The following is a 25,596-nucleotide window of genomic DNA, read 5'->3' on the forward strand; positions in this document are numbered from 1 at the left end:
AATGCCATTTAAGAAGAAATTTCCATTTCATTTAAAATTCCTTGGCAAGTACTGAGCTCAGTTATGTAGTTCAAAAAAAAAAAGACAGAGAGACAGAGATCCATCATTTTTCTGCTAGTAAAGTAAGAAGAAAATTATGTAAGCCAGTGAAAAATATAGCTCAAAGTTGAAATATAATGACTGTGACTAATGTTAATGTGCCGCTCTTCCTTTCTAAAATTACAGAAACATGGACAGTACTTAGAAACAACTGGTAATGTGCTTTGACTTCTGAAAATTTCCATCTGAAGAGGTGGAAATTACAATTTGATTGGATGCATTTTAATTAATATAATCATTAGTAGATGTCAGCATACTACTTTTATCAAACTATTCTTGGTTTGGCCTAAGGTTATTTTCATATACAAAACAGAGATCATAAAACAAGTTAATCAGGTGCAATCCATACTTTCCAAATTACCCACGTTGAATGCTATCTAACCTTTTTTGTCTGAATCAGGTCAGTAGCCACATGAATAGTAGGACTTTATGTTCAATTTTTAGTACATAATTATCAGTAACATTAATAGAGTCAAATCTATCATTTTTATCATTTTTGACACTGTGACAGAGTGTTTCCCAATTAGTTGAACAAAAGGGGAGAAAAATCACATCTTTAAAATGGAATTTTGTTTCCAGAAATTAAATGCAACCAGCTCATCTGAAGGAAGCACAGTTGATGTTGCTCCACCCAGAGAAGGTGAACAAGCTGAAATTGAACCTGAGGAAGACCTTAAACCAGAAGCTTGTTTTACTGAAGGTAAATGAGCTCTGAGGTGATTAAATGCAATCTCCCATAGTTCTTTACAGAGACCGAATATACTTCATTTAAAGAAAATGTTTAAAAGAAATGGTGAAGGCATATTTATCTTTGTTTTCCTCTTTTCTTTTAAAAAGCTAACCTATCTATATTTCCAGATTATACTATAGCAGTGACTATGCCTGGACAATTAAGATGATGTGATATATCTTTTTTTTTTTTTTGTCTCATCTCCCAGAATGTGAGGAAGCTGACCCTATGAGATAAATGGCATTCTGGAATGTCATGTCATTGATATTGCAATCCCTTCAGAACTCGTTGGCAATGGTGTAATTTGATTTACAGATGCTGCAGTAATTACATTCATCCCTTACAGTTTCAAATATGGTTAATTTGTGCTGTGGCCAGAGCTGTTTTGCGACGTAGCTGTGTTGTAGAGCCTCGGCAGGGAGAGCAATAGTTGTCCTCACAGCAACCAGCACAGTGTCTTGTACACAAATCAATAAATACTTATTAATTCAATGCAATTTTAATCTAATATGAGTAGTAGCTCAGAGAGAGCAGAAGAGCAGATGGAAGTTAGAAATAATATGAAAGCAAGGAGGAAGAGGACAAAGGAATAGGAGACAATGACTGACAAGATGAGTCATAGGTGTGACTAAGAAAAGCACTGAGGCTGAAAATAAATTAGCTCGGGAAAATTGACAGTGGCTGATACCTGGGAAGACAGCAGGATTTTCTGTGCATGGAAAGGGAGTAAAAATCTAAGATCACATCAAAATATGAATGAACACGAACGTATAGTTTGCCCCAAACCTGAGAGATGTACCTGGACACTGTTTCCATCAATGGCCTTGAGGTAATGAGATCCTGTCTGATGTTGAAGAATGAAACTATTTTTACTTGAGCAAATCTAGGTAAAGTATTTCCTTGAATTCTAAGTAGCTTGCTGAGTTTGTAAGTCTGAGAATCAGTTATTTTATAGGAGGGATGCTGAAGATAACTAGGGAAAGAAGTAGCCAGTTACCCCACAAAATGATGAACTGGGACTGGGATGGGGAGGGAACAAGTTTAGTTTTTCCTGTTTAAGATTAAAATATATTTTTCTAATTTATTGTATTTGATGTTTTTATTTAGGATGTATTAAAAAATTTCCATTCTGTCAAGTAAGTACAGAAGAAGGCAAAGGAAAGATCTGGTGGAATCTTCGGAAAACCTGCTACAGCATTGTTGAGCACAACTGGTTTGAGACTTTCATTGTCTTCATGATCCTTCTCAGTAGTGGTGCTTTGGTAAGTGAACTGCATTTCGGCAAGAATCAGGTTCTAGCGGAATAACTTATTCTCCAAAAATACCAGACAGTATACACTGAGTTTAAGAATCAAAAGAGGAGGTATATTTGTGCCTTGCAGAGCTTGGCACCCAGGGTTTAACTGTACAAAATTCAGTCCAGAACAAATCAGAACCATGAAACAGCCAGATGGATTTTCTCATCTAGTGTTTACGTAACAGATGTTTTCCTCACTGAGACAACCGTTTTCAGAGACATGCTGTAACTACGTTACCTTCCCTGTCAAACCCATCCAGTTTTCCCTAATAATCATATTAACATTTATGGACTAAAACTGTTTTTTGTTTTCTTCATCTGTAATCAATTTATTCTTTCAAAATAAGCCAGATCATTCAGGGAATCACAGAACGTAATGTTGGAATAGGCCAATGCTATCCCTCAGTAACAGAACTGCTAGTTATTTTTTTGAGTTCATATTACTTTACTAAAAGCATATCTTTGTGCAGTAATTGAGATACAGACTTTTGGGTTAAAAGTAGGGAAGAAAGCACATACTAAATCGATAAAGACAGTGACATTTTCCTGCCAGCATTTTTCACAGCTAGTTTTAGTCTTTAAATTTTGCCTGATGGTTATTGTTTGTGGGAAATAGTAATATTTGTCAAATTATTGCTTTGTACTCAATATGATACTAAGAATTTTTTTTCCCAAATATTTAGAGGAGGCAAGCCATTCAAGTAAAATAAAATATTCTTGATTCACAGGCATTTGAAGATATATACATTGAACAGCGAAAGACTATCAAAACCATGCTAGAATATGCTGACAAGGTCTTCACCTATATATTCATTCTGGAAATGCTTCTCAAATGGGTAGCTTATGGATTTCAAACATATTTCACTAATGCCTGGTGCTGGCTAGATTTTTTGATCGTTGATGTAAGTATCCTGAATGATGTTTATGAAATTATTTTTAAAAGAAGCAAGTTGACATTTTATATATTTCTATGATTAAGACCTTGACTTTTTGAGTACCTGGTTTCACTAATGCTGACATAATTAAGCATTGTTTTTTAAAAAAATTATAATAAATGCAACAATGAAGAATGGCTCATAGAAAAGAATAAGGGAGGTCCTAAAAATGTGGACAGTGGTAAGAGAAAACACACATGGAGAATTGTTCTATACCACAAGCAGAAAGCTCTTTGTTTCTGAAAGTTAAGGACCTCAAGCTAAGGAATAGCTAAACAATCTATAATTGACAAATCTAAGCACTTAGCTTATTAACAGTTCAATTTAAAAAAAAAAAAAAAGCCTCCAGGAAGCAAAATCAAGACAGATTTGGGGCCAGGAATTGTGAGAATTGCACTTTAATCCCTTACTAGAGTACACATGACCAAATACTGTTAAATGAACCCATTTACTGTATTCATTTTGCCACATACCCACAGTGACAACAAAATGCATTTACATTTTTAAATCTGTTGTTGGATATCCTGGTAGCTAATCAGATACTTACCATACAAAGAGTTAGGTGTAGGTCTGTTCTGAATCTGATTACCCTGGGGTGAGCAGTCATAGGAATGTTGCCAGTTATGGAATCTATCTGACTTGCAGCCTATTTTTTAATTACAAAGGACTGGAGCAAAATGACAGTCTTCTGGTTCTTTGTAGTCTGTGATATTCCATTGCACCAGGCTTCAGAGTCTCCAACAAAACAAGATGCTTCAAGCACTATCTCTAGCTGTTTCCTAGCAATCATAAAGCACTTTATTTTTAGCTCTAACACTCGCCAACATGAATCAATGATTGCCACATGTGTGCATTCATTCTTTTTATCATTTTTAACAAGTCTGGATCTATCCAAATTCTACTCGCCTTCCTCCCATGCATACATACTCATAATTCTATAACCAAAATGTGTTTAACCCTTTAAATTGATAAGAAATCTGCTGCCAAGTAGCTTTTAATAGACCAGAAATGACTTTCAATTTCCATGGCTGGCCTTTCATGAATAATAGAGATGAATTTTAATATTGCTCTGAAAAGCTATCTACAAACGGAAGTTTAATATTTTCACATTCTGTGGCTAGAATGGACCTTAAGGAATATCTAGCCTTTATTCTAAACATTAGGAAACTGAAGTTTCAATTTAAATAATTTTCCTTAGATGGCACTGCTTCTTAATAACAAAGCTGACACTAGTGTCCAGATTTCCTAATTCTCAATTCAGCACTCTTGAAGATTGCCTGTCTAATCCAGTATAAATGCATTAGTCGTAATAGGCAATTGTGTGTGTATGTATGAGTGTGTATCAGACTGGCTTTGAGATTTAGCATTTAAATCTTCTTAAACTTTTCAGAAGGTCAAAAAGATACTATCTTTATATAAAAAACTAAATATATATGCTATTCTATAACTACATAAACTATACTATAGATGCTGGTTTTGGCCACACAATGAACTAAATCCAGTTTATTTATTTAAAATTTATTGAAAATCATATTTCTTGTGGTCCTTAAGCATTTTTGCACAAATGTCATCCCTGAGAAAATTTATCTGAGCATCTGTCATAACAACTTCAAATTTGGTTCTAAACTATCCTACAGTGCTGATGTGTTCAAAACAAACTCCAGGAAAAGATTCAACCATCATGAAATATTTATTGCCCACAGGTGATTTCCACTTAACAAACAGCACAGGTTGAATGGAGATGCTCAGTGTTTGCAGCTGTGGAATCCTGTTCCCGGCTTACTCAAGGGCTCATTAGATTCCCGACCAGCTGCTCTGTTGAGGTGAACAAAAGCAGCACAGGGACACTTTCTGATCTCAGTATGTATTTCCAATTGCCAGCAAACTCTAGAATCTGATGGTTCCTTCCTTAGTTCTTGACATTTATTGCTGACATTGGCATCCTCAACAAAGAAGCTAGGTTGTTATTAGTGGCAGTATTAGTAGCATGATATGATGCTTGCCACTTTCTAAGCACTTACTGTGGAAATGCCACTAATTAAGACCCTTACATAATGATGAAAATTACTATTCCTGATTTAATGCTTAGTGTGTACAGGTGCTACTAAAAGCACTTTACATATGTAAACTCACCTAATCTTCAATATTCTATGAGTTATAAACAGTAAGTATTCTCATTCTGCAGATGGAGACACTAAGGCAAAGAGAAGTTGTTACTTTCCCAAGTTAACATAGCTTATACGTGGCCAAGCTGGATTTTGTACCTACGTAGTCTGGCTCTAATGACTGTCTTTCTAACCTGTACATTCCAAACTTCGTTATAAATGTCTCTTTTAATTATAAAGTATTTATTAATCCTTTTAACAATCCTATGATGATGTGTCTTAATATTATCTCTATTTTGCTACAGGTTTTATCTCTACTTTGTAGGTTTAGAAATGTCATACAGCTAGTAAGTGGCAGAGCTACCTCTATCTAGCACTAGGCTCTTTGCTCCATATTTTGCAGTAGGGCACAGATCTGTTTGGTATATTGTGTTGAACTAGTCCGAGTTCCCACCTGACACTCTAAAGGTGATTGCCTGTAAGTGGTAGTGGATGCAAACTATGAGATGGGGCTGTGCTAATATGTACACACCTGCCTTGCATTTTAGCTGGAGCTCTTATGGAGCGAATTAGATTAAATTAAAAGAACTTTGAGAGAAAGGAACTGAATAACTATAATGGTCATTTCACATCAATTTCTGATCTCTCTCTAGACATACTTCTATGGAAACAGTCTAGAATGTGGTTTAACTTTTCCGATAAATTCTCCTAGTAGGAATGATTCACTTTGTCCATTTCTTGGGAAACTTTCTTTTACCATTATTAATTTATTAATAAGAAACATTTCTCACTGACCAGGTTTAAAAAGATAGTCCTATTAATTTAACTACAAATTTCTATGTCCCATTCTTTGAAAGATTATGAATTTCAGCACATAAAGACTTTTAACCTCTAATTCTGGTCTTTCCTGAAACTCCAACCCAAATTTCTATTTCTTCCTAGGTAATACCTGGTGACACATCTCCTATCTGTGTACATTCATTATCTTTCTCCTCCAGTCATGTGTTTCTTCCTAAATTCCCTAGTCTGGTGTTAATATTTCTACAAAGCCAAACCAGATATCATCTTTAGCCTCTCCTTTACCCTCACAGCCAATCAATCAGCAAGTTCTCCTCAGTGTTAACAACTAATAAATGAGTTAGGAGTCTCATCCCATTTTCCAACACCACATCAACACCACCAAAACTAACTGGACCAAGCAGTGGCTCTAAATGTTCTCCCTGGCTCCTGTCACTACCTTTTCAAATATATTCTTTAAGAAAATGCACATGACCCTTTTTCTTCTTAAAGGCCTCTCCATGAGATACAATTCATAGGCCAGTATTCTAAATGGTGACAGTAAAGGGAAATAAGGAGTTTCATTTGTAATACTAACAGCTAACCTTTATTGAGCCATAAATTGTTCTATGTCTTTAATGCCTCTTAATTCATTTAATCGTCACAACTTATGAGGTATCTACTTTATTATCCCAGTTTTTACATGAGTAAATTGAGGCACAGAGTAGTTGTCTAGCTGGTAAGTGAATATGTAACATGTATTAGTTATGTAAAATGTCAACAACAATTCACCTCTGTCCAAGAAGAAATAATTAAACCTGAGGATAGAGTTGTAATTATATACTCCATAAACAGAAACAATCATGCTCATTATCAATCAAACCAGCACTTCAAATATTTTTCTAGTAGTGTCCTTGATTAAAGATGATGCATCCACTAACAAAGATACTGTGATTTTTCTTTTCAGCATAAATAACATGTAGTGTTATTTTGATTTAATCATCTTGAAATTACTAAATTAAGAATTCCATACAAAGGAATAAACTTAGGTCATCTGATTCAAAGTCCTTATTTGAAAACCAAAACCAAAAATGATGTTTTGAAATGTTTAAGTGAAATTCCTGTGGAACCATGGCTTCAAGGTGCCACACAGCGGTCCCCAGTGCTGTGCACACCAGAATTGACTCCTCCTTTCCTCAGAGACGAACGCTTAGATCTCTGGCTTCCCACTACCACATACAATGTCACAGTGACCAAGATGCTCTTCTACAGCAATGAGCGTTGTGGATTTTCTGATCTTGTACAAAGTTAAATATCAATAAATAAACTGTAAAAATCTAAGATAAAGTAGAAGAGATGTCAAAGGCAAAGAGGCAGCCCCTGAGTTACAAACTCTGCTTACATAAAAATGAAGTCCCATTTCTGACTGATGTTGCAAAGGGAATACTCTACTTTTCACAGCTACTGGAAATCTTCACTCCCTTCCTGCTGTTTACCTGACCCACCCCAGCTGGCCAAATCCCTCCATTACCAGTATCCCCAGGCTCCCATCTTCACCAGAATCTTCTGCCACCATTCCCATGGTAGCTTTGTACCTGTTCCTCACCATGACCTGAGCCCCTTTTTAGGAGCTGCTTAGCAGATAGGAAATAGGGTTGCTCTGGGGTGGAAGTGGGGAGGTGTGCACACGGCAATCTGAATCCAGGTTCCCTTGCCCTAAGAAATACTGAGTTAATGCATATGCTATTTAATATGGTACTTCAACTGCAGGATATACTGAAAGGGGCTCTTGTGGTCTGACAAGGAAGCCCTGCCACAATGTGGATTACTCTTTCTACGTTCTGACCTCTGTAGTAAGTACAGATTTTACTGTGTAAGCTATGATGATGTATTTCATTCTGCTCTCCTGCAGGGTTGGAGAGGTTTGGCGAAGGGACTCAAAAGTGCCCAGCTTTCTTGTATACAAACTTTCAGTCAATTCTGTTTCCAGCTCCATCCACAGCACCTCCCTGTTTTAAAGGAACCAGGTGCCAGTTGGTCCAGAACCTTTTGAGTATTGATTGAGACAATTAGACTCGCTTCTAGAGGCACCAGAGTTTCTGCTGCTTTTTCTCTGATGAGAAAGTAATCATTCCTTGTGCTTTCTGTAGTTTCAAGCTTTTTTAAAACTTTACTCCTTATCGTCCTTTTTTCATTCTCTCTGTATTCCTTTGCTTTTCTTCTAGTTGAATTTTGATAGGAAGTATAAATATGTAGTTCAAACAGATAGATTACAATGAAAGTTTAGAAAGAATATATATTTTACTATTTGGTTAATGATCTTTTACTTACTGGTTTGCAGGAGATCTTTTTACACTGAGGAAATTTAATATTTTGTCACATGTGGTATAAATATTTTCCATACTTGGGCTTTTGTCTCTTGACTATTTTTGTCATACAGAAATTTTTCATATGGATTTTAGTCCAATTTATCAGGCCTTTTTTTTTCCTTGGTTTTCTCATGCTTATGAAGGCCTACTTCAAGACTATGAAAAATATTCTCTAATTTTTTTCCATTTTTATAGTTTAAGGGCTTTTTCTTGTTTCTTTGTCCATTCATTTTTATGTTTTAATTTTTGACCAATCTGGAATTTAATTTGGTGTGAGAGGTGAGGTAAAGCTTCAATATTATTTTTCTCTAAATGGTTTCTCATTTAATGAATAATCAGTGGGTTTTTTTTCTCCTCTCATTTAAAACCCTCCCCTTTACCACATGCAAAATCCCAGGATGTGTTGGGTCTAATTTGAACTTTATTTTTTGTTTCATTCATTTCTTTGTTTACTACTAATATGATAGCTTTACTTACTGTAGATTTATAATTGATTTTTATATCTGGTGGAATTTGCCCTCTCTGCTTTTCTTCTTAAAACAATAATGTTTCAGATTATTCTTATACTTTTATTTTTTTCATGTTACTTTTTTTAAAGTTTGTATAGTTCAAAGAGACTTCTGCACAAACTTGAAAAGTTAATACAAAAAATACATTAGTCAGCTACCTAAAATAATTTATTTTACTGTTTATAATAGTTTTTCACTTGATTCTCTTGGTTTTTTGAGGTCAACAACCATATATCCACAAATAATGACTTCTCCCACTTTTCCAATTCTTACAATTCTTCTTTATTTCAGAAAGTGTTAAATAATAATCTCAGTGATAGGCATATTCTTTTATCTGTTTTTCATGAGAATGCTTCTAGATTTCACTATCATGAATTCTACAAGCTTTTAGATTGAAATGTATCTTTAGAATGTATAGGGGTGATATGTCGTTTTTATCTTTTAACTGTTCGTGTCTAACTTTAAAAATTATCTTTAGCCATTTTTAAGGGAAATACATTCCTATTGCTTGGCTCATGAACCAATCACAGGATTTCCAGGCTGTTCTTCAGAACCATGGACTCCCTTACTTACATTATTCTTTTCTTTCTCAGTCTCAGTTGCCATAGGAATGTGGAAAGGTGTGAATGACAACTGAATCACCCCTGAAACCTTTACCACACACTTTTTCATTTATTTACTGTGTAGTGCGGTACAGTACCTAGATTCATGTAAATTAATACTAAAAGTTCAGTTTTTTAAAATGGGTGTCTGTTGCATTTTGTACATGTTAGCAAGAGTTCCTTTTGTGTTTAGCACAAAAGAGATGAAGATGAAAACACTCTGTATTGAAAGATAAGGGACAAATTTGCTGAGGTGAAAACACTAGACTTTAAAAAAAGAAGATCTAAATTCCAGTTATATCTTCCCTATTTCTGTCTTGTCTTGGGTTAGTCATTTGACCATTCTGACACAAAGATAATGAGTAAAAAAGATTATTATAAATTGTAAATCACCCTAGCAATATAGGAAATTATCTCCTAACTTTTCAGTATGTTGCAAATCTTTAAAATTTTTGCAAGGAGCTACCTCTGCTTGTAATAGATTTGAAAGGTCTTATTTCAAAATTGCCTTAAAGTATATTACGTCTTTTACAAGTCAAATATAAACCAGAAAAAAATATTATCCAGGTGCTGTGGCTTATGCCTGTAATCCTAACACTCTGAGAGGCTAAGGCAGGAGGATTGCTTTAGGTTAGGAGTTCGGGATCAGTCTGAGCCAGAACGAGACCCTATCTCCACAAAAAATAGAAAAATTAGCCGGATGTGGTGGCTCACGCCTATAGTCCCAGCTACTTGGGAGGCTGAGGCAAGAGGATTGCTTGAGCCCAGGAGTTGGAGGTTGCCGTGAGGTACGATGGTGCCACTGCACTCTAGCCAGGGCGACAGAGAGAGACTCTGTCTCAAAAAAAAAAAAAGTATATGATTGAGCAGATTTTGATAATCTTATTGAGTAATTTGCAAGGAAAAAATAATCATTTTAGGTTACTTAATTAAGCCAATCTGCAATGAATATTCCCCAAATCCTAAAATATCTTTTAAAGTCCCTTTATTTTCCTAAATAAATCAAATATGCAGCAGATCCCAGCACAAGTTTAGGAAATCCAATGTCAGAAAGTTTTTATGGTCTCCTTTTTGGAGCTTGTAGAAACTCTAGGACACATGCCATCTAGAAAAATGGTCGTGAGTTCCTTCGATCCTCAATATATCATGGCGGCAACTTTGGCACTTTGCTGTCTGGGATGTGAGGTCCATTAAAAAAGTGCAGTTTCACTAATGCCCCGCTTCACTAAAACCACACAGTTCCATGCCCATGTAGGGTGGTTATAAACAGGTGATGCCTCCCAGCCTTTGAACCCACAACTTTCTATCCGTCCAGCACGCACTGGTTCTGGATATTACCTTTCTTTTCTTTTCAAAGCATGAACTTCCTTGCTTCAAGGTTCTGAGAAATTTCTAGCCACTTCTCTTTAAAATCCCAGTTCTCAAATAAAAGACTTGGTTGGGAGGATGAAGGAAGTCTTCAGGTGGTAATTCCAGACACATAAAGAAGTTGTTAATGCCTCCTGAGGAAAAGGAGCCCAAAACATAGAAGCCTGCATGTTCTCTAATATAATAACCTTTCCAATCTTTCCAGTCTTCTGTACCAGCGAATCCAAGACAGAAATGAATAGCTTAATAAATTATCCTGCCACTAATCAAGTTTAACATTCAAGTCATGTATTATTCTGTTCAATTCTGTGAGATATATGCTAAATTAAACAATGAGGGGACAGTGGCTTCATATGCCTTTAAAGCCTAGGTTCTGGTTTGGGTGTCACCCTTTTTATCATGCTTTTTGAGCAGATCATTGATTTCATCCTACTTCACAAGGTTGTTGGGAGAATTCACTTAGGTCCATTTTTCAATAACCTTTTTCACAGGAAATTAAACCCTAATGCCCTTAAGCCATCCAATGGATATAATGAATTAACTTCTCTCCTATGCATCAAGGAAAGCACTGCTTATTTACCATCCTTGCAAGCCCTGAGAAGATGATCATTAAAATTATTGTGTATGCTCTATGATTCAAATGAAGAACAAATTTTTTATAATGGATGCAAAAAGGTTAAGATATGCTTTTGCAATCAGATCATTTGAGTTCAAGTTGCCAGCTCCACCTCTTACTAGCTGTGCAACCTTGGGGTTTTTTTTTGGTGTGTGTGGGGGGATGACACTCAACTTCCTCCCCATTAAAGATGCAATAGTGACAGTACTTCCTTGGATTTATATAAAGAAAATCAAAGCAAATAATTTCAGAACCCACCTCCTCCCTCCCCTCAAAAAGACATGTCTTGTTTAATCTTTCACAAATTTAAGTAAAATTCAGCAAATGTATAAATACAGGTTGAGTATCCCTTATCAAAAATGCTTGGGACCAAAAGTGTTTGGGATTTTGGATTTTTTTCAGATTTTGAAGTATTTGCATTATATTAATTAAGCATCCCTAATCCAAAAATCCAAAATGTTTGAATGGGCATTTCTTTTGAGCATCATTTTGTTTCTCAAAAATGTTTGGATTTTGGAGCATTTTGGATTTCAGGTTTTCAAATTAGGGATGCTCAACCTGTATCAGAGAGATATATGACCACTCTGAACGAGAGATACTATATTCTAAATCATAAGTCCAGTAGTTTGGATAAAAACTTTCTAGATAAAAATTTTCCCTTATTTATTTATCCAACACATATTGATAGCCAACCAGACAGTGTTAGACATGTGAAGAGAAGAATACTTCATTCTAGCTGATAAAAAGCTTATGTGACCTAGAAGAGAAGATATCTAACCAATTAAGAAAGAAACATGATTTATAATCAATAATATTAAGGATCTGGCCTTTGAACTAAATCCCAAATTGTTGGTTGAAAAAAGATCCATCGTGTAAAATATCTATCTGGAAGTGTTTATAAATGCTTATAAATATGGGCAGGTATGCCAGTTTCACTGATAAGAAAAGCAAGAATATGAATTGACGCTAACAATGTGAGATGATCCCACTATGTGGAAGATGAAGTTTGCCATGGTATATCCAAACCTTTATTTGGTCAGTACTAAGTAGACACCACATCCTATGCCTTTAGTCAACAGTTTATTCCTTGGTGCACTAATTAATATTTTTTTCCTTTTGTAGGTTTCCTTGGTTAGCTTGGTAGCCACTGCTCTTGGCTACTCAGAACTTGGTGCCATCAAATCCCTACGGACACTAAGAGCTTTAAGACCTCTAAGAGCCTTATCCCGCTTTGAAGGCATGAGGGTAAGAAGAATAGAAGCTTTCTAATTATTCATGTCAAAATTACATGTAGGTGTTGATTTAGATACAGAAGGGTGCCATACTCTTCTGACACATACTTCATGGAATTACAGAATTAGAGCAAGAATCTTAGGGATCACAAAGCCTAGCCTCCTGAAACGAAAGTTTATTTAAACAGGCCCTCAGAAATTGTTTGTGGCAGAACTAAAACTAGAATCCAAGTCTTCTGGTCACAGTTCAAGGCTATTTACACAACACCCTAAAACTGTGTGCTTCCAGTTATTTCTTTTTGTTGCTTACACACATTGAAATGATTACTGACTACTGACATTCATCCTAGAAGGGGACTTTTCTTCCTTTCAATAGTTTGATTTCTCCAAAATTAGTAGTAATGAATGAAAGGTAAAATGGTTTTTGTGTGCTTTACTTCTTAGATTAATATAATAAATGTAATAAAAATTGTAGCCTCTAACAAAATCTATATGGTCTAAGCAACCAAAGCAGGGGGTTAGGATAATTAAGTAAGCATTTCAGGCAACCCCCTGAGTTTGTTTTATGGATCTCCCTTTTAAGTGAGCATGCTGAATGAGCTTCACTTTTTCCATAGCACTCGTATTTTTCTCTCCAGCTCTCTTCCTTCATATGTATATTATGTATGTAAACATAAAATACACACTTGTATAGATACACACCCACTTGCCACACCCCTCTCAATACTATTTTGCACAAAGGCCAGTTTTGTTTAATCTGGCTCTCAAATACACATGGATATTGAGTTTCTTCTAGGCCACAGGGCTTTTTTGTAAGGAGGCAATTCATTTGGGGCAATAAAAACACTTCAGCCTTGACTTCAAAATTCACTCATCAGGAAGAATGAAACCACTCTCCAGACTTTCCAGAAGCATTGTAATCCAAGAAATACTTGATGGTTACATTGTAGTTTCATTTTGTTGCTACTGCTAAAGAGAGTTACAAGATAAAATTCATAAAAATTACAATACAATTTCAAGTTCTTTTCAAACCAATCTTTACCATTACTGATGTTATGTAAGCCCTCATCAGTTTCATGATTTCATATTGATGGTTCATATTTGAGGGGAGATAGGAATTGAACAAAATTTAAAACTTATCAATTGTTCTAATCTGAAAATATCCTTAAATTTAAAAGTTTTAATTCAGTAATATAGCAGAACCAATATTTCAGCTATAAAATATGATAATGCATTATGCATTTATTTGAAGATAAAAGAACTTGTATAGGTATTTTACACAGTAGGAAAAATCCTGGCAAATATTATATATATGGCTTAATTTCTAAAAGAAAGAAAATTCAAGTAGCATAGGAAATTTTTACAATTTTAGATTCGAGGTTTGATATCAGTCTAAAATTCCTTGGTATTGATTTCTAAAATAATGTTTACAATGTTTTAAAATAATAGTTGTATTTAATATAAATGCTTAACAGAATAGTCCAATATGAACTACATTTAAATTAGATAAGAAAATTACTGTAACCCTCCCTAAAGATTTCAAAATACATTTTAATCTTTTCTGAATTTAATGAGAGGCAAAGTGATTAAATTTCCCTTTCACAAAATAGGTCAGCTTGGGTTGATAAACTAGCATGTGCCCCAAAGTGAACATGTAAGAGATTATGGAGTAATAATAATGGTGACATATTCAATATTATTATGTCCAGAGATAAATTCCACCTCTTTTCCTAATGTAATATACTTTTTGTTGGGATTTAGCTATAGGAAAAAAGTAACTTAAATTCCTAGTCTTATTCTTCATAGTCATAAAAAGTTAATTTGATCTGAGGGAACAGATTTAAGGCATTTTGAATACTTCATTTGTGAAGGGTTTGTTTACTCTTTCAAATCATCATTCATTCATTAGCATTCTAGAAAATTAAAAAGTTTTGCAGAAAGATGATTGTTTCTTCTGTTGGTATTTAATGCATCTTTTTTTTCTTTTTCCTCCAGCATGCAAACATTTTCTGACTCCATCTTATTATATCAGGTTTCTGTTTATTTCTTTTCACACTTTGGCATATTTTGCTTTCCTTAAGTCCTTAGCTCTTTAGTTGTGTCACTGTTTGTTTTCCCTTATGATATATGTGGTAGAAAATATTAGAAGAAACAATGTGTCTACCTACCTTTTTATTTAACTGTTTCAAATGCATATTAGTACTAAGTAATACTAAATAAATAAATTATTTCCATTTTAACAATTCATAAGCTGCTTTCTCTTCATTCCCTCTTTCAGGTGGTGGTGAATGCTCTTGTAGGAGCGATTCCCTCTATCATGAATGTGCTGTTGGTTTGTCTCATTTTCTGGCTAATCTTTAGCATCATGGGTGTGAATTTGTTCGCTGGCAAGTTCTACCACTGTGTTAACACGACAACGGGTGACATGTTTGAAGTTAGTGAAGTCAACAATTTTAGCGACTGTCAGGCTCTTGGCAAGCAAGCTCGGTGGAAAAATGTGAAAGTAAACTTTGATAATGTTGGTGCTGGCTATCTCGCATTGCTTCAAGTGGTAAGTGGCTACTGTATGAGTTTAGAAAACACCTTCAAAGTGATTCAAGTAAGATTCTTTCTCTGATGTTCTTTATTTGAATGATTAATATGTGACAGTGGAAGAGTAGTTGATTATAACATCTATAATAGCAGCTTGACTTAAGAAGATGTTGCAGTTGTTTTATATTTTCCCCAGTGTTCCTCAGTGTTTAGTATGTTTTAATGTGATTTTTTTTTTTTTTTTTATTTCAGCTCATAATGAGGGTACATAAGTTTAGGTCATATACATTGTCCATGTCCTGCCCATCCCCCCGAGTCAGAGTCCCAAGTGCGTCCGTTCTCATTCTCCAGACAGTGCACCTGGCACTCATCATGTAGTCATACCTCCATCCCCTTCCCCCCCCACCTCCCTGGGTCTGCACCTTCAAGCATGACCATTCCCCAGAGGGTGTGCAACGCACTTGTCATGTAGGCATACACCCATCCCCTCCCCCCACCCCCCATCCCAGTCTGATATTTCTGCTTCCTATTTTTTCTTGTCATATTATTGAACTCTATTGTCATTTTTAGCTTTCTGTAGCAATCATTGCCAAAGGAGCAATTTCATGTATTAAACTGACAATATATATTTGTACTGATGAATTAAAATGTATGAATTCTTAGCCAGATAATTTATTATACCAATGTCTAAGAAGTGTGATTCTAGTATGTGTGAAAATGCAAATCTTATGGAGTAGATTTCAAAATATGTAATGTTTAATTTTTTTAACTTGATAGTATATTAACTAGTCAATAATTAGTTGATGAAAATGATTGAATTGTGTTTAAACACAACCCTAGGTTTGAATCATAGAGCTTACCTTTTGATATGAAAGGGAGCTGAGACTGAAATGGGAATTTTATGAATCAAGTCTCTAGTAAAATTTTAGTATATAGCTACTCAGAAGGCTGAGACAAGAGGATTGCTTGAGCCCAGGAGTTCAAGACCAGCCTGGACAACATAGCAAAATCCTGTACCAACAATAACACAAAAAAAAATTGTGTAAAAAAAAAAAAATAGACTGCCTTCCAAGAGAAATAAAGAAAACAAGTTCCAGACTCTAAATACAAATATTTTTCTATTTTAATTTCATTTCAATCTCTTCATAGGAAATATCACAATATTATACAAAAAGTTATTTGTAATAATACTGTCAGATTTTCATGCAGTAAAATATCACATTCTTGCATGAGGTTTTTATGCACAATTGAAATATATGTTGTTTACAGGCGACATTTAAAGGCTGGATGGATATTATGTATGCAGCTGTTGATTCAAGAGATGTAAGTATCATTCAAAATTATTTATAGCTACTAGATTTTTCATGGTAAACACTGCTTATAATTTAACTGAAACATTCAGAATTTTTTTTTTTTATTTCAGCTCATCATGGGGGTACATAAGTTTAGGTCATATACATTGTCCATGTCCCTCCCATCCCCCCGAGTCAGAGTCCCAAGCGCGTCCGTTCTCATTCTCCAGACAGTGCACCTGGCACTCATCATGTAGTCATACCTCTATCCCCTCCCCCCCCCACCTCCCCAGGTCTGCACCTTCAAGCATGACCATTCCCCAGAGGGTGTGCAACGCACTCATCATGTAGGCATACACCCATCCCCTCCCCCCACCCCCCATCCCAGTCTGATATCCAGTTGGTATCCTTCCCTGATGTACATTTAGGTGATGATCAGGGAAACCAGTTTTCTGGTGAGTACATGTGATGCTTGTTTTTCCATTCTTTGGATACTTCACTTAGTATAATGGGTTCCAGCTCTCTCCAGGAGAACCAAAGAGATGTCGTATCATCGTTATTTCTTATAGCTGAGTAGTACTCCGTGGTATACATATACCACAGTTTACTAATCCATTCGTGGATTGATGGGCACTTGGGTTGTTTCTACATCTTTGTGATTGTGAATTGTGCTGCTATAAACATTCGGGTACAGGTGTCTTTGTTAAAGAATGACTTTTGTTCTTCTGGGTATATGCCCAATAATGGGATTGTAACATTTACCATTGCATACAAAAATGATCTTTTTATGCCAATGTGCTTCAATACAGATGATGTTTTGGTTAATATATGTCTAATATATAATATATAGCTAATATGAAAATGTATCTAACTGCATGGATCATGACACATCAGATTGGTCCAGTAAATAAGTGAGAAAGTTTTCACTGGGAGAGTAACTTGTCTCTCCCTATCCATGGAGTATATGATAAACCAGAGTCTATGAAGGAGATTCCAAGAATATTTTAATATTATGATACAGAAAAGCAAGAAAGTTTCAGGGAAACTCAATTTTGAAAATAGAAATAAAAATGATTCCTCAGAATATATCTGTTTATGCTCTTAGTTGTTGATGTTCTGCTATTAAAGCCATATTTCCAAGAGCTAGCATTTCCAAAACCAAATGGAAAATATTGAAAAAGAATTATAGTAATGAGACTAATAAGAGGCTTAAAATGCCCTGTTTATATCATTGTTATTGATGTTAAAGAATATGTTACCTGTAAGACACAATGGGAAAACAGCTTCAAGAACAATCATAAAACTTGTAAACTTTCTTTATATTAGATCATGGTAGTTTCAACAAAAGAATAGCTTTTGCAGAATAATACCTCAGAGCAAGGCAAAAGTAGCACTATATTAAGTAATAGCACTCACCACATTATTAGTTTAGTTTAAGTATTCATCGTGTTGTTTAATATTATTTAATATTTTCAATATCATTTAGGTTAAACTTCAGCCTGAATATGAAGAAAATCTGTATATGTATTTATATTTTGTCATCTTTATCATCTTTGGGTCGTTCTTCACTCTGAATCTATTCATTGGTGTCATCATAGATAACTTCAACCAGCAGAAAAAGAAGATAAGTATTCCCCAGGTTTTGCCTTTTTCCATTCTGAGGTTCTGTCCATTATACAACCAAATAACCAGGATACCTGTGGCCATGACAGACTTAGATGGTGTTTGGATTATTTTCACTTTACTACGTGGTCAGTTCAGCTACAAGGATTTGAGCCTTTAGTCAGTGGCTCCTCTCCACGTTTATCCACTAAAGAGCTGTGTAGTGTCTTTCTGACCCCAAATTGTGACCACTGCTTCACACTCATCCAATTGGTTTCCAACACTTTAGCCTGTTTTACAGAGCCTTGCAGGAATTACCTCCACCCAGTCTTCCAACTTCGTCTTCTCCCAGCTTCATCCTGTATATCTACTTCCCTACTCCCCAGTCACCACCCATTATCACTCACCCATTATCACCACTGTCACTTGCGAGGCATACAGCTCTGTGAGTTTTCTGCCCTTCTCTGAACAAGTCATTTTTTTGTATCTCTAGGACTTTATGTGATATTTTCTCTTTCTGGAATGCTTTGCCTAGCAAACCCTTAATCACATTTAAGGCCTAGCTTAAGGGCACCCACCTATGTAAAGCCTGTCCCTGAATTTATTGTTGCCTCTGCAATGCATTTTATTTTTTTAGCATATCACTATACACTCTCCACCTATGTTTTCAGTTTCCTGCTCCATTTAGGAGTAAGATACTATATGTTATATATCTATGTAATTCTGATAGCCACTACATTGTCTAGCACACAGAAAATGTTCAAAACTGTTGAATGAAGAAGTAAAACTATCAACAGTAATCTGAACTAAGGAAACATTTTTTGTTTTAAAAAAGTATATTTGAGATCCTTGTGCCCACTTCTAAACATGGTATAATCAAATTAGGATCCTGTAGTAGTCAGACTTTTATGTGCTTAGGAATTTTTCATTAGTATTAAAGAATTCAGGCCGGGCGCAGTGGCTCATGCCTGTAATCCTAGCACTCTGGGAAGCTGACGCGGGTGGATTGTTTCAGCTCAGGAGTTCGAAACCAGCCTGAGCAAGAGTGAGAACCCATCTCTACTAAAAATAGAAAGAAATTAGCTGGACAACTAAAATATATATATAGAAAAAATTAGCCGGGCATGGTGGTGCATGCCTGTAGTCCCAGCTACTCGGGAGGCTGAGGCAGGAGGATTGCTTGAGCCCAGGAGTTTGAGGTTGCTGTGAGCTAGGCTGATGTCACGGCACTCTAGCCTGGGCAAAAGAGCGAGACTCTGTCTCAAAAAAAAAAAAAAAAAAAACAAGAAAAAAAAGAGAAAGAAAAAAGTGTTAAAGAATTCAGAATTTCAAAGAATTTAGGTGAGCACAGCAGCCCGCACTGATAATCCCAGCACTTTGGGAGGCTGAGGCCCCCCAAGGATTGTTTGAGGCCAGGAGTTCGAGACCAGCCTGGGCAACATAGTGAGACCTTGTCTCTTAAAAAATAATGAAGAAAGTTAGCCAGGTATGGTGGTGCATGCCTGAGGTCTCAGCTACTCAGGAGGCTGAGGCAGGGGGATTGCTGAAGCCCAGAAATTCGAGGCTGCAGTGAGCTATGATCATGTAACTGCACTTCAGCCTAGGCAACAGAATGAGACTCAGTCTCACTTAAAAAAATTTTTGCAAAGAATTTCAGAGAAATGTGAAGAGCAGAATAAATCTTATGAAGGATAATAATATCCACTTAAAAATTTGAGGAAGATTAAAGGAAGGACAAATATTTTTTGTAAAAATGCTATTGTAACACATGTTGGGATTGTATGGGATTGTAACCAGTTTTATACTATATCTTTACTTCGGAGGTCAAGACATTTTTATGACAGAGGAACAGAAAAAATATTACAATGCAATGAAGAAACTTGGATCCAAGAAACCTCAGAAACCCATACCTCGGCCAGCAGTAAGAATTACTTATCTTCTTTAATGTTCCAAAGCCGTATTTCCATATGATCCAATTGGGCAATGCTCTGGATCAGAACATATTAGGTGATGTCACCAATATATAGACCTAATTATAAAGTCCATATTGAGTAGCACAGTTCACAACTTCTACACTCATTATGAATTACCAGTTCTTAAAAAAGAATTAATGGTCTTTACAGTTTGTGAGTTGAAAACTTCCAACTCAGGGTTCCCAATAAGTGCTTCCAAGCAAGTTTCACCCTGCTGCTGCCAACAACATACCTGGTTCCTCCTCCTCTGGCTTCACATCCCATCCTCCGTGGCCTCCCTCTATGCTCTTTGTTTTTCTCCATTCTTAAGACTAGACAGTATTCCTAATCTGTGCAGAATGGAAAAGGGTGTCACCAAATTGTTTATTGTTTCACCAAATGCATATTTTGTAGGGTTTCATAATAATGGAATGGCATAATAATGACTGTGTTCGTGGAGCTGTACTATAACTCCCCTATCTTCTGAAATAGGTAAGGTAAATAAGGAAACTGAGGCCCAAAGAATATAAGTATCATGCTCCAAGTCACAAAGCCCATAATTGCCAGAACTGGGAGTTGGCAAGGTCTCACGAATCCTATAACTGACTTCACTTTACCATATTTTTAAGGTAGTTGAAGCTGGGAGGTGGCAAGGAAAAGAGAGAGGTAGAGTGCAGTACACAGAAAGAAATGAACCACCATTACTGAGGGTCATTTAAATGTGGAAACACCGTCAATTCATTTATAGTTTTACTCTAAATAATTAAAATTTTACTTCCCTAATAAGACTATATTTAACAGCCATATTAATATAGGAATCTTTAAAAGCATATGGTTCCTGATATGGTTTGTACTAACACAAAAATTTTTCTAAGTCATTCATTTTTGTTAAAACAGAGGTAAAGAAAAACAGATGAAGAGAAAGACAGATAAATTAACGAACACACTCACAGAGCTGGAGAAGTAAAATTCAGTAGAAAAGTGAATGAGATATTTTGAAGGAGGGAAATAAAGTATAAACCAAAATTTCTAAAATATTGATAAATCAGTTGGAGTTTTTCTCTATCTAAAAGTCTGTCTATATTAATCTACTTTGTAAATATTACTAGCTGTCATTTTTTATAAAAATGATCACACTTATTAAAATCAAGCAAAGCCTAACATATTTTATTATCAGTTGATTGCCTGAATTTATGTGTTATTCCACTTTGTCTTCCCATGGGACCTAAATAAACCAAATGTGCGTGATTGACTCTTGTCATATGATTTTTTTCTCATTTCTTTTAACATGAAAAACAGAGCACATAAAATTGTTTGGGGTAATGTAAGGAGTGTACACATTCATGGCCATATGTGGAAGAAACTTATCTGCAATTTTACTGAACCATTATTTATGAAATACATTTATTCACCATCTCTCTCCTCTCTCACTTCCTAGAACAAATTCCAAGGAATGGTCTTTGATTTTGTAACCAGACAAGTCTTTGATATCAGCATCATGATCCTCATCTGCCTCAACATGGTCACCATGATGGTGGAAACTGATGACCAGGGCAAATATATGACCCTAGTTTTGTCCCGGATCAACCTCGTATTCATAGTCCTGTTCACTGGAGAATTTGTGCTAAAGCTTATCTCTCTCAGATACTACTACTTCACTATAGGCTGGAACATCTTTGATTTTGTGGTGGTGATTCTCTCCATTGTAGGTAAGAATGGTTTAGTTACAGAAAGGTGCAGTTGTAGGGAAATGGTTCCCCCAAGACCTGCTGGCTTCTAAACATGGAAATTAGGCTTGAGAATAATAATTCTTATAGATCTAAAGTTCAATACTAACACATTTGAATAAAAACTCTGAAACCTGGATTTATTGACAAAGCTACTAGTTAGAAACCAGGCTAGAAATACTGGGTTGGGGAATGGGAGAAGAAAACAGGAAACAAACATCATCAGACACTCTCTTAAAGTCACAGGCTAAAGGAGGAGACAGACAGCTTTAAAATAATCAGTATAATGCAGTAAAGTTGGTACTATAAGAAACACTGAAGAGAAGGTGACCACCTCTGCTTGAAGGAGTTAACACAGGCTTCCAGAGGTAAGAATGATGACATCTTAGGTCTTTAAAGAAAAGTTGAGATTTAATAAGAGAAGAGGGAAGATGGGGAATTATAGAACACAAATTTAGAAATTTTAGCTTTGCCTTCAAGTCAAATATTGTCCATTTTCCTTTAACTGAAGAATATCATTATTAAAAATAGAAAAAATATATTCAGAAATTTCAGAAATAATCTTTGCTGCAATTTCCACACTTACAAACAAATTTGGGGATAACTATTCATAGTAATTGGGTGTATATAATTTTAAATTACCATGCTTTTATCTGAGATTATTTGGATTTTGCAAAAATCTATACTGGTTGATGACATTCTAGAATCATTGAATAAAACTCTGTAATCTTTAATTGCTAATATCAGAGAGTGGGTCCAAATATTTAGTAAAGGTTTGTATTCATAACAAATTTGTTGTTTTCACAGACTTTGCAAAGATAAAGCATTCAAATATGTGCAAGATATTCACAGTTTACCTGTGTTCTATATTTTTCCACAGGTATGTTTCTGGCCGAGCTGATAGAAAAGTATTTTGTGTCCCCGACCCTGTTCCGTGTGATCCGTCTTGCCAGGATTGGCCGAATCCTACGTCTGATCAAAGGAGCGAAGGGGATCCGCACGCTGCTCTTTGCTCTGATGATGTCCCTTCCTGCGTTGTTTAACATCGGCCTCCTGCTCTTCCTGGTCATGTTCATCTACGCCATCTTTGGAATGTCCAACTTTGCCTATGTTAAAAAGGAAGCTGGAATTGATGACATGTTCAACTTTGAGACTTTTGGCAACAGCATGATCTGCCTGTTCCAAATCACCACCTCTGCTGGCTGGGATGGATTGCTGGCACCTATTCTCAACAGTGCGCCTCCCGACTGTGACCCTGACGCAATTCACCCTGGAAGCTCAGTCAAGGGAGACTGTGGGAACCCATCTGTTGGGATTTTCTTTTTTGTCAGTTACATCATCATATCCTTTCTGGTTGTGGTGAACATGTACATCGCCGTCATCCTGGAGAACTTCAGTGTTGCTACTGAAGAAAGTGCAGAGCCCCTGAGTGAGGATGACTTTGAGATGTTCTATGAGGTTTGGGAGAAGTTTGATCCTGATGCAACCCAGTTTATAGAGTTCTGCAAGCTCTCAGATTTTGCAGCTGCTCTGGATCCTCCTCTTCTCATAGCAAAACCAAACAAAGTTCAGCTCATTGCCATGGATCTGCCCATGGTCAGTGGCGACCGGATCCACTGCCTTGATATTTTATTTGCCTTTACAAAGCGTGTTTTGGGTGAGAGTGGAGAGATGGATGCCCTTCGAATACAGATGGAAGACCGGTTCATGGCATCGAACCCCTCCAAAGTCTCTTATGAGCCCATCACAACCACTTTGAAACGTAAACAAGAGGAGGTGTCTGCTGCTATCATTCAGCGTAATTTCAGAAGTTATCTTTTAAGGCAAAGGTTAAAAAAGCTAGTAAGTAAATATGATAAAGAGACAATCAGAGGGAGGATTGACTTACCTATTAAAGCAGACATGATTATTGACAAATTAAACGGTAACTCGACCCCAGAAAAAACAGATGGAAGCTCCTCTACCACCTCTCCTCCTTCCTATGATAGTGTAACAAAACCAGACAAAGAAAAATTTGAGAAAGACAAACCAGAAAAAGAAAGCAAAGGGAAAGAGGTCAGAGAAAATCAAAAGTGAAAAGAAACAAAGAATTATCTTTATGATCAATTGTTTACAGCCTATGAAGGTAAAGTATATGTGTCAACTGGACTTCTTGAGGAGGTCCATGCCAAACTGACTGTTCTAACAAATACTCATGGTCAGTGCCTATACAAGACAGTGACCTCTGTCACTGCAACTCTGTGAGACAGGGTATCAACATTGACAGGAGGTTGCTGTTTTTATTACCAGCTGACACTGCTGAGAAGAAACTTAATGGCTACCTAGACTATAGGGATAGTTGTACAAAGTGATTGCTGTAACTACACCAAACATCTTCAGTACTTGCATCCACTCTATTTTTAACTTCCATATCTGCCATATTTTTACAAAATTTGTTCTAGTGGATTTCCATGGCCCCTAATTCATAGTTTATTCATAATACTATGTTACTATTTTTGTAAATGAGGTTTACGTTGAGGAAAAAGTATATAAGAACCCTGTGTTCCTACTCCATAAGTCTCTCAAATAATCAGACAAAAGTGTTTTACCTGAGAGATAAAATTTTTGCTCAAACCAGAAAAAAAATTCTAATGTCTATAATTTCAATTACTTCCATTTTCTAGATGACTTTAATTTTGAAAGTGTTGAGTCTGTTATGTTTGTTTATATCTGAACAGTTATGTGCCTGTAAAGTCTCTTCTGATATTTAAAGGATTATTTTTATGCAAAGTATTCTGTTTCAGCAAGTGCAAATTTTATTCTAAGTTCCAGAGCTCTATATTTAATTTTGGTTAAATGCTTTCCAAAAATGTAATCTAATAAATCTGTTCTAGAAAAGTATACCTAAAGTATCACTTTAGAATAGTTGTTCCACTTTCTGCTGCAGTATTTCTTTGCAGTCTTCTGCTCTCAGCAAAGCTGACAGTTTACGTCAAATACCCTCTGGTATGTAAATAGTTATTTTATCCTGTGGTGCATGTTTGGGCAAATATATATATATATATAGCCTGATAAACAACTTCTATTCAATCAAATATGTACCACAGTGTATGTGTCTTTTGCGAGCTTCCAACAGGGGTATATCCTGTACCATTCATTAAACATAAATAGTTTGAAGGCTATCACTAATGCATGTTAATATTGCCTATGCTGCTCTATTTTACTCAATCCATTCTTCACAAGTCTTGGTTAGAAAAAGTCACATGTTGATGGTAGAATGAATTCAACCAGCTCTCTGTCCATTATGTCCAGCAGAACAGTTTGAAGTTATTTAAAAACACCTTTACTTTTGCATTTTTAATTCAACTTGAGTATCACATAGTATCTCTCTAGATTTCAAAGAAACACACTGCATACTGCCTATTGTCAAAACCTACACGTCAATTTTGCTGAAAATATGTCTAAAACTTGTTTAAATATAAATAATGTAAAAATATGACCAATTTTATTTGTCAGCATTTTGTACATAAGAAAATTATTTTCAGGTTGATCACATGGCAACTTATTTTACTTTTATGCTTTTGCTTTTTATTTTTAATCACAATTCCAAACTTTTGAATCCATAAGACTTTTCAATGGGTAATTTCCTAAAATAAAAGTTAGACAATGGATTTTGTGGATTTCTTTGTTACAATATTATTTTCTACCATTTTAATAGGTGATGCATTGGTCAAAAACTCAAACCTAGATCATTTTCTACCAACTATGGTTGCTTCAATATAGCCCTTTATTCATGAAAGTTTTTTTTATTCAACTTTTATAGTATTTACGTATGCAGACTAGTCTTATTTTTTTAATTCCTACTACACTAAA

The 25,596-nt window shown here is 35.6% G+C and overlaps 1 protein-coding gene across 4 annotated transcripts in view; it reads left to right on the forward strand.

The window, feature by feature from the left end:
- Positions 1 to 23,982, forward strand: part of SCN3A (sodium voltage-gated channel alpha subunit 3) — a 78,497-nt gene extending 54,515 nt beyond the window's left edge. For all 4 annotated transcript variants that reach the window (XM_045559384.1, XM_045559381.1, XM_045559382.1 and 1 more), the window contains exons 17-26: positions 679 to 799; positions 1,937 to 2,091; positions 2,855 to 3,028; positions 12,530 to 12,652; positions 14,918 to 15,190; positions 16,441 to 16,494; positions 17,950 to 18,087; positions 19,882 to 19,986; positions 21,456 to 21,726; positions 22,625 to 23,982. In XM_045559384.1, coding sequence (XP_045415340.1) covers positions 679 to 799; positions 1,937 to 2,091; positions 2,855 to 3,028; positions 12,530 to 12,652; positions 14,918 to 15,190; positions 16,441 to 16,494; positions 17,950 to 18,087; positions 19,882 to 19,986; positions 21,456 to 21,726; positions 22,625 to 23,820 — 2,610 coding nt within the window. In that variant the 3' untranslated portion in view covers positions 23,821 to 23,982. The remainder of the gene's footprint in view (positions 1 to 678; positions 800 to 1,936; positions 2,092 to 2,854; positions 3,029 to 12,529; positions 12,653 to 14,917; positions 15,191 to 16,440; positions 16,495 to 17,949; positions 18,088 to 19,881; positions 19,987 to 21,455; positions 21,727 to 22,624) is intronic.
- Positions 23,983 to 25,596: the final 1,614 nt, after the last annotated feature.

Source organism: Lemur catta, chromosome 8 (genome assembly GCF_020740605.2).
Source record: "Lemur catta isolate mLemCat1 chromosome 8, mLemCat1.pri, whole genome shotgun sequence".
Taxonomy (NCBI): domain Eukaryota; kingdom Metazoa; phylum Chordata; class Mammalia; order Primates; family Lemuridae; genus Lemur; species Lemur catta.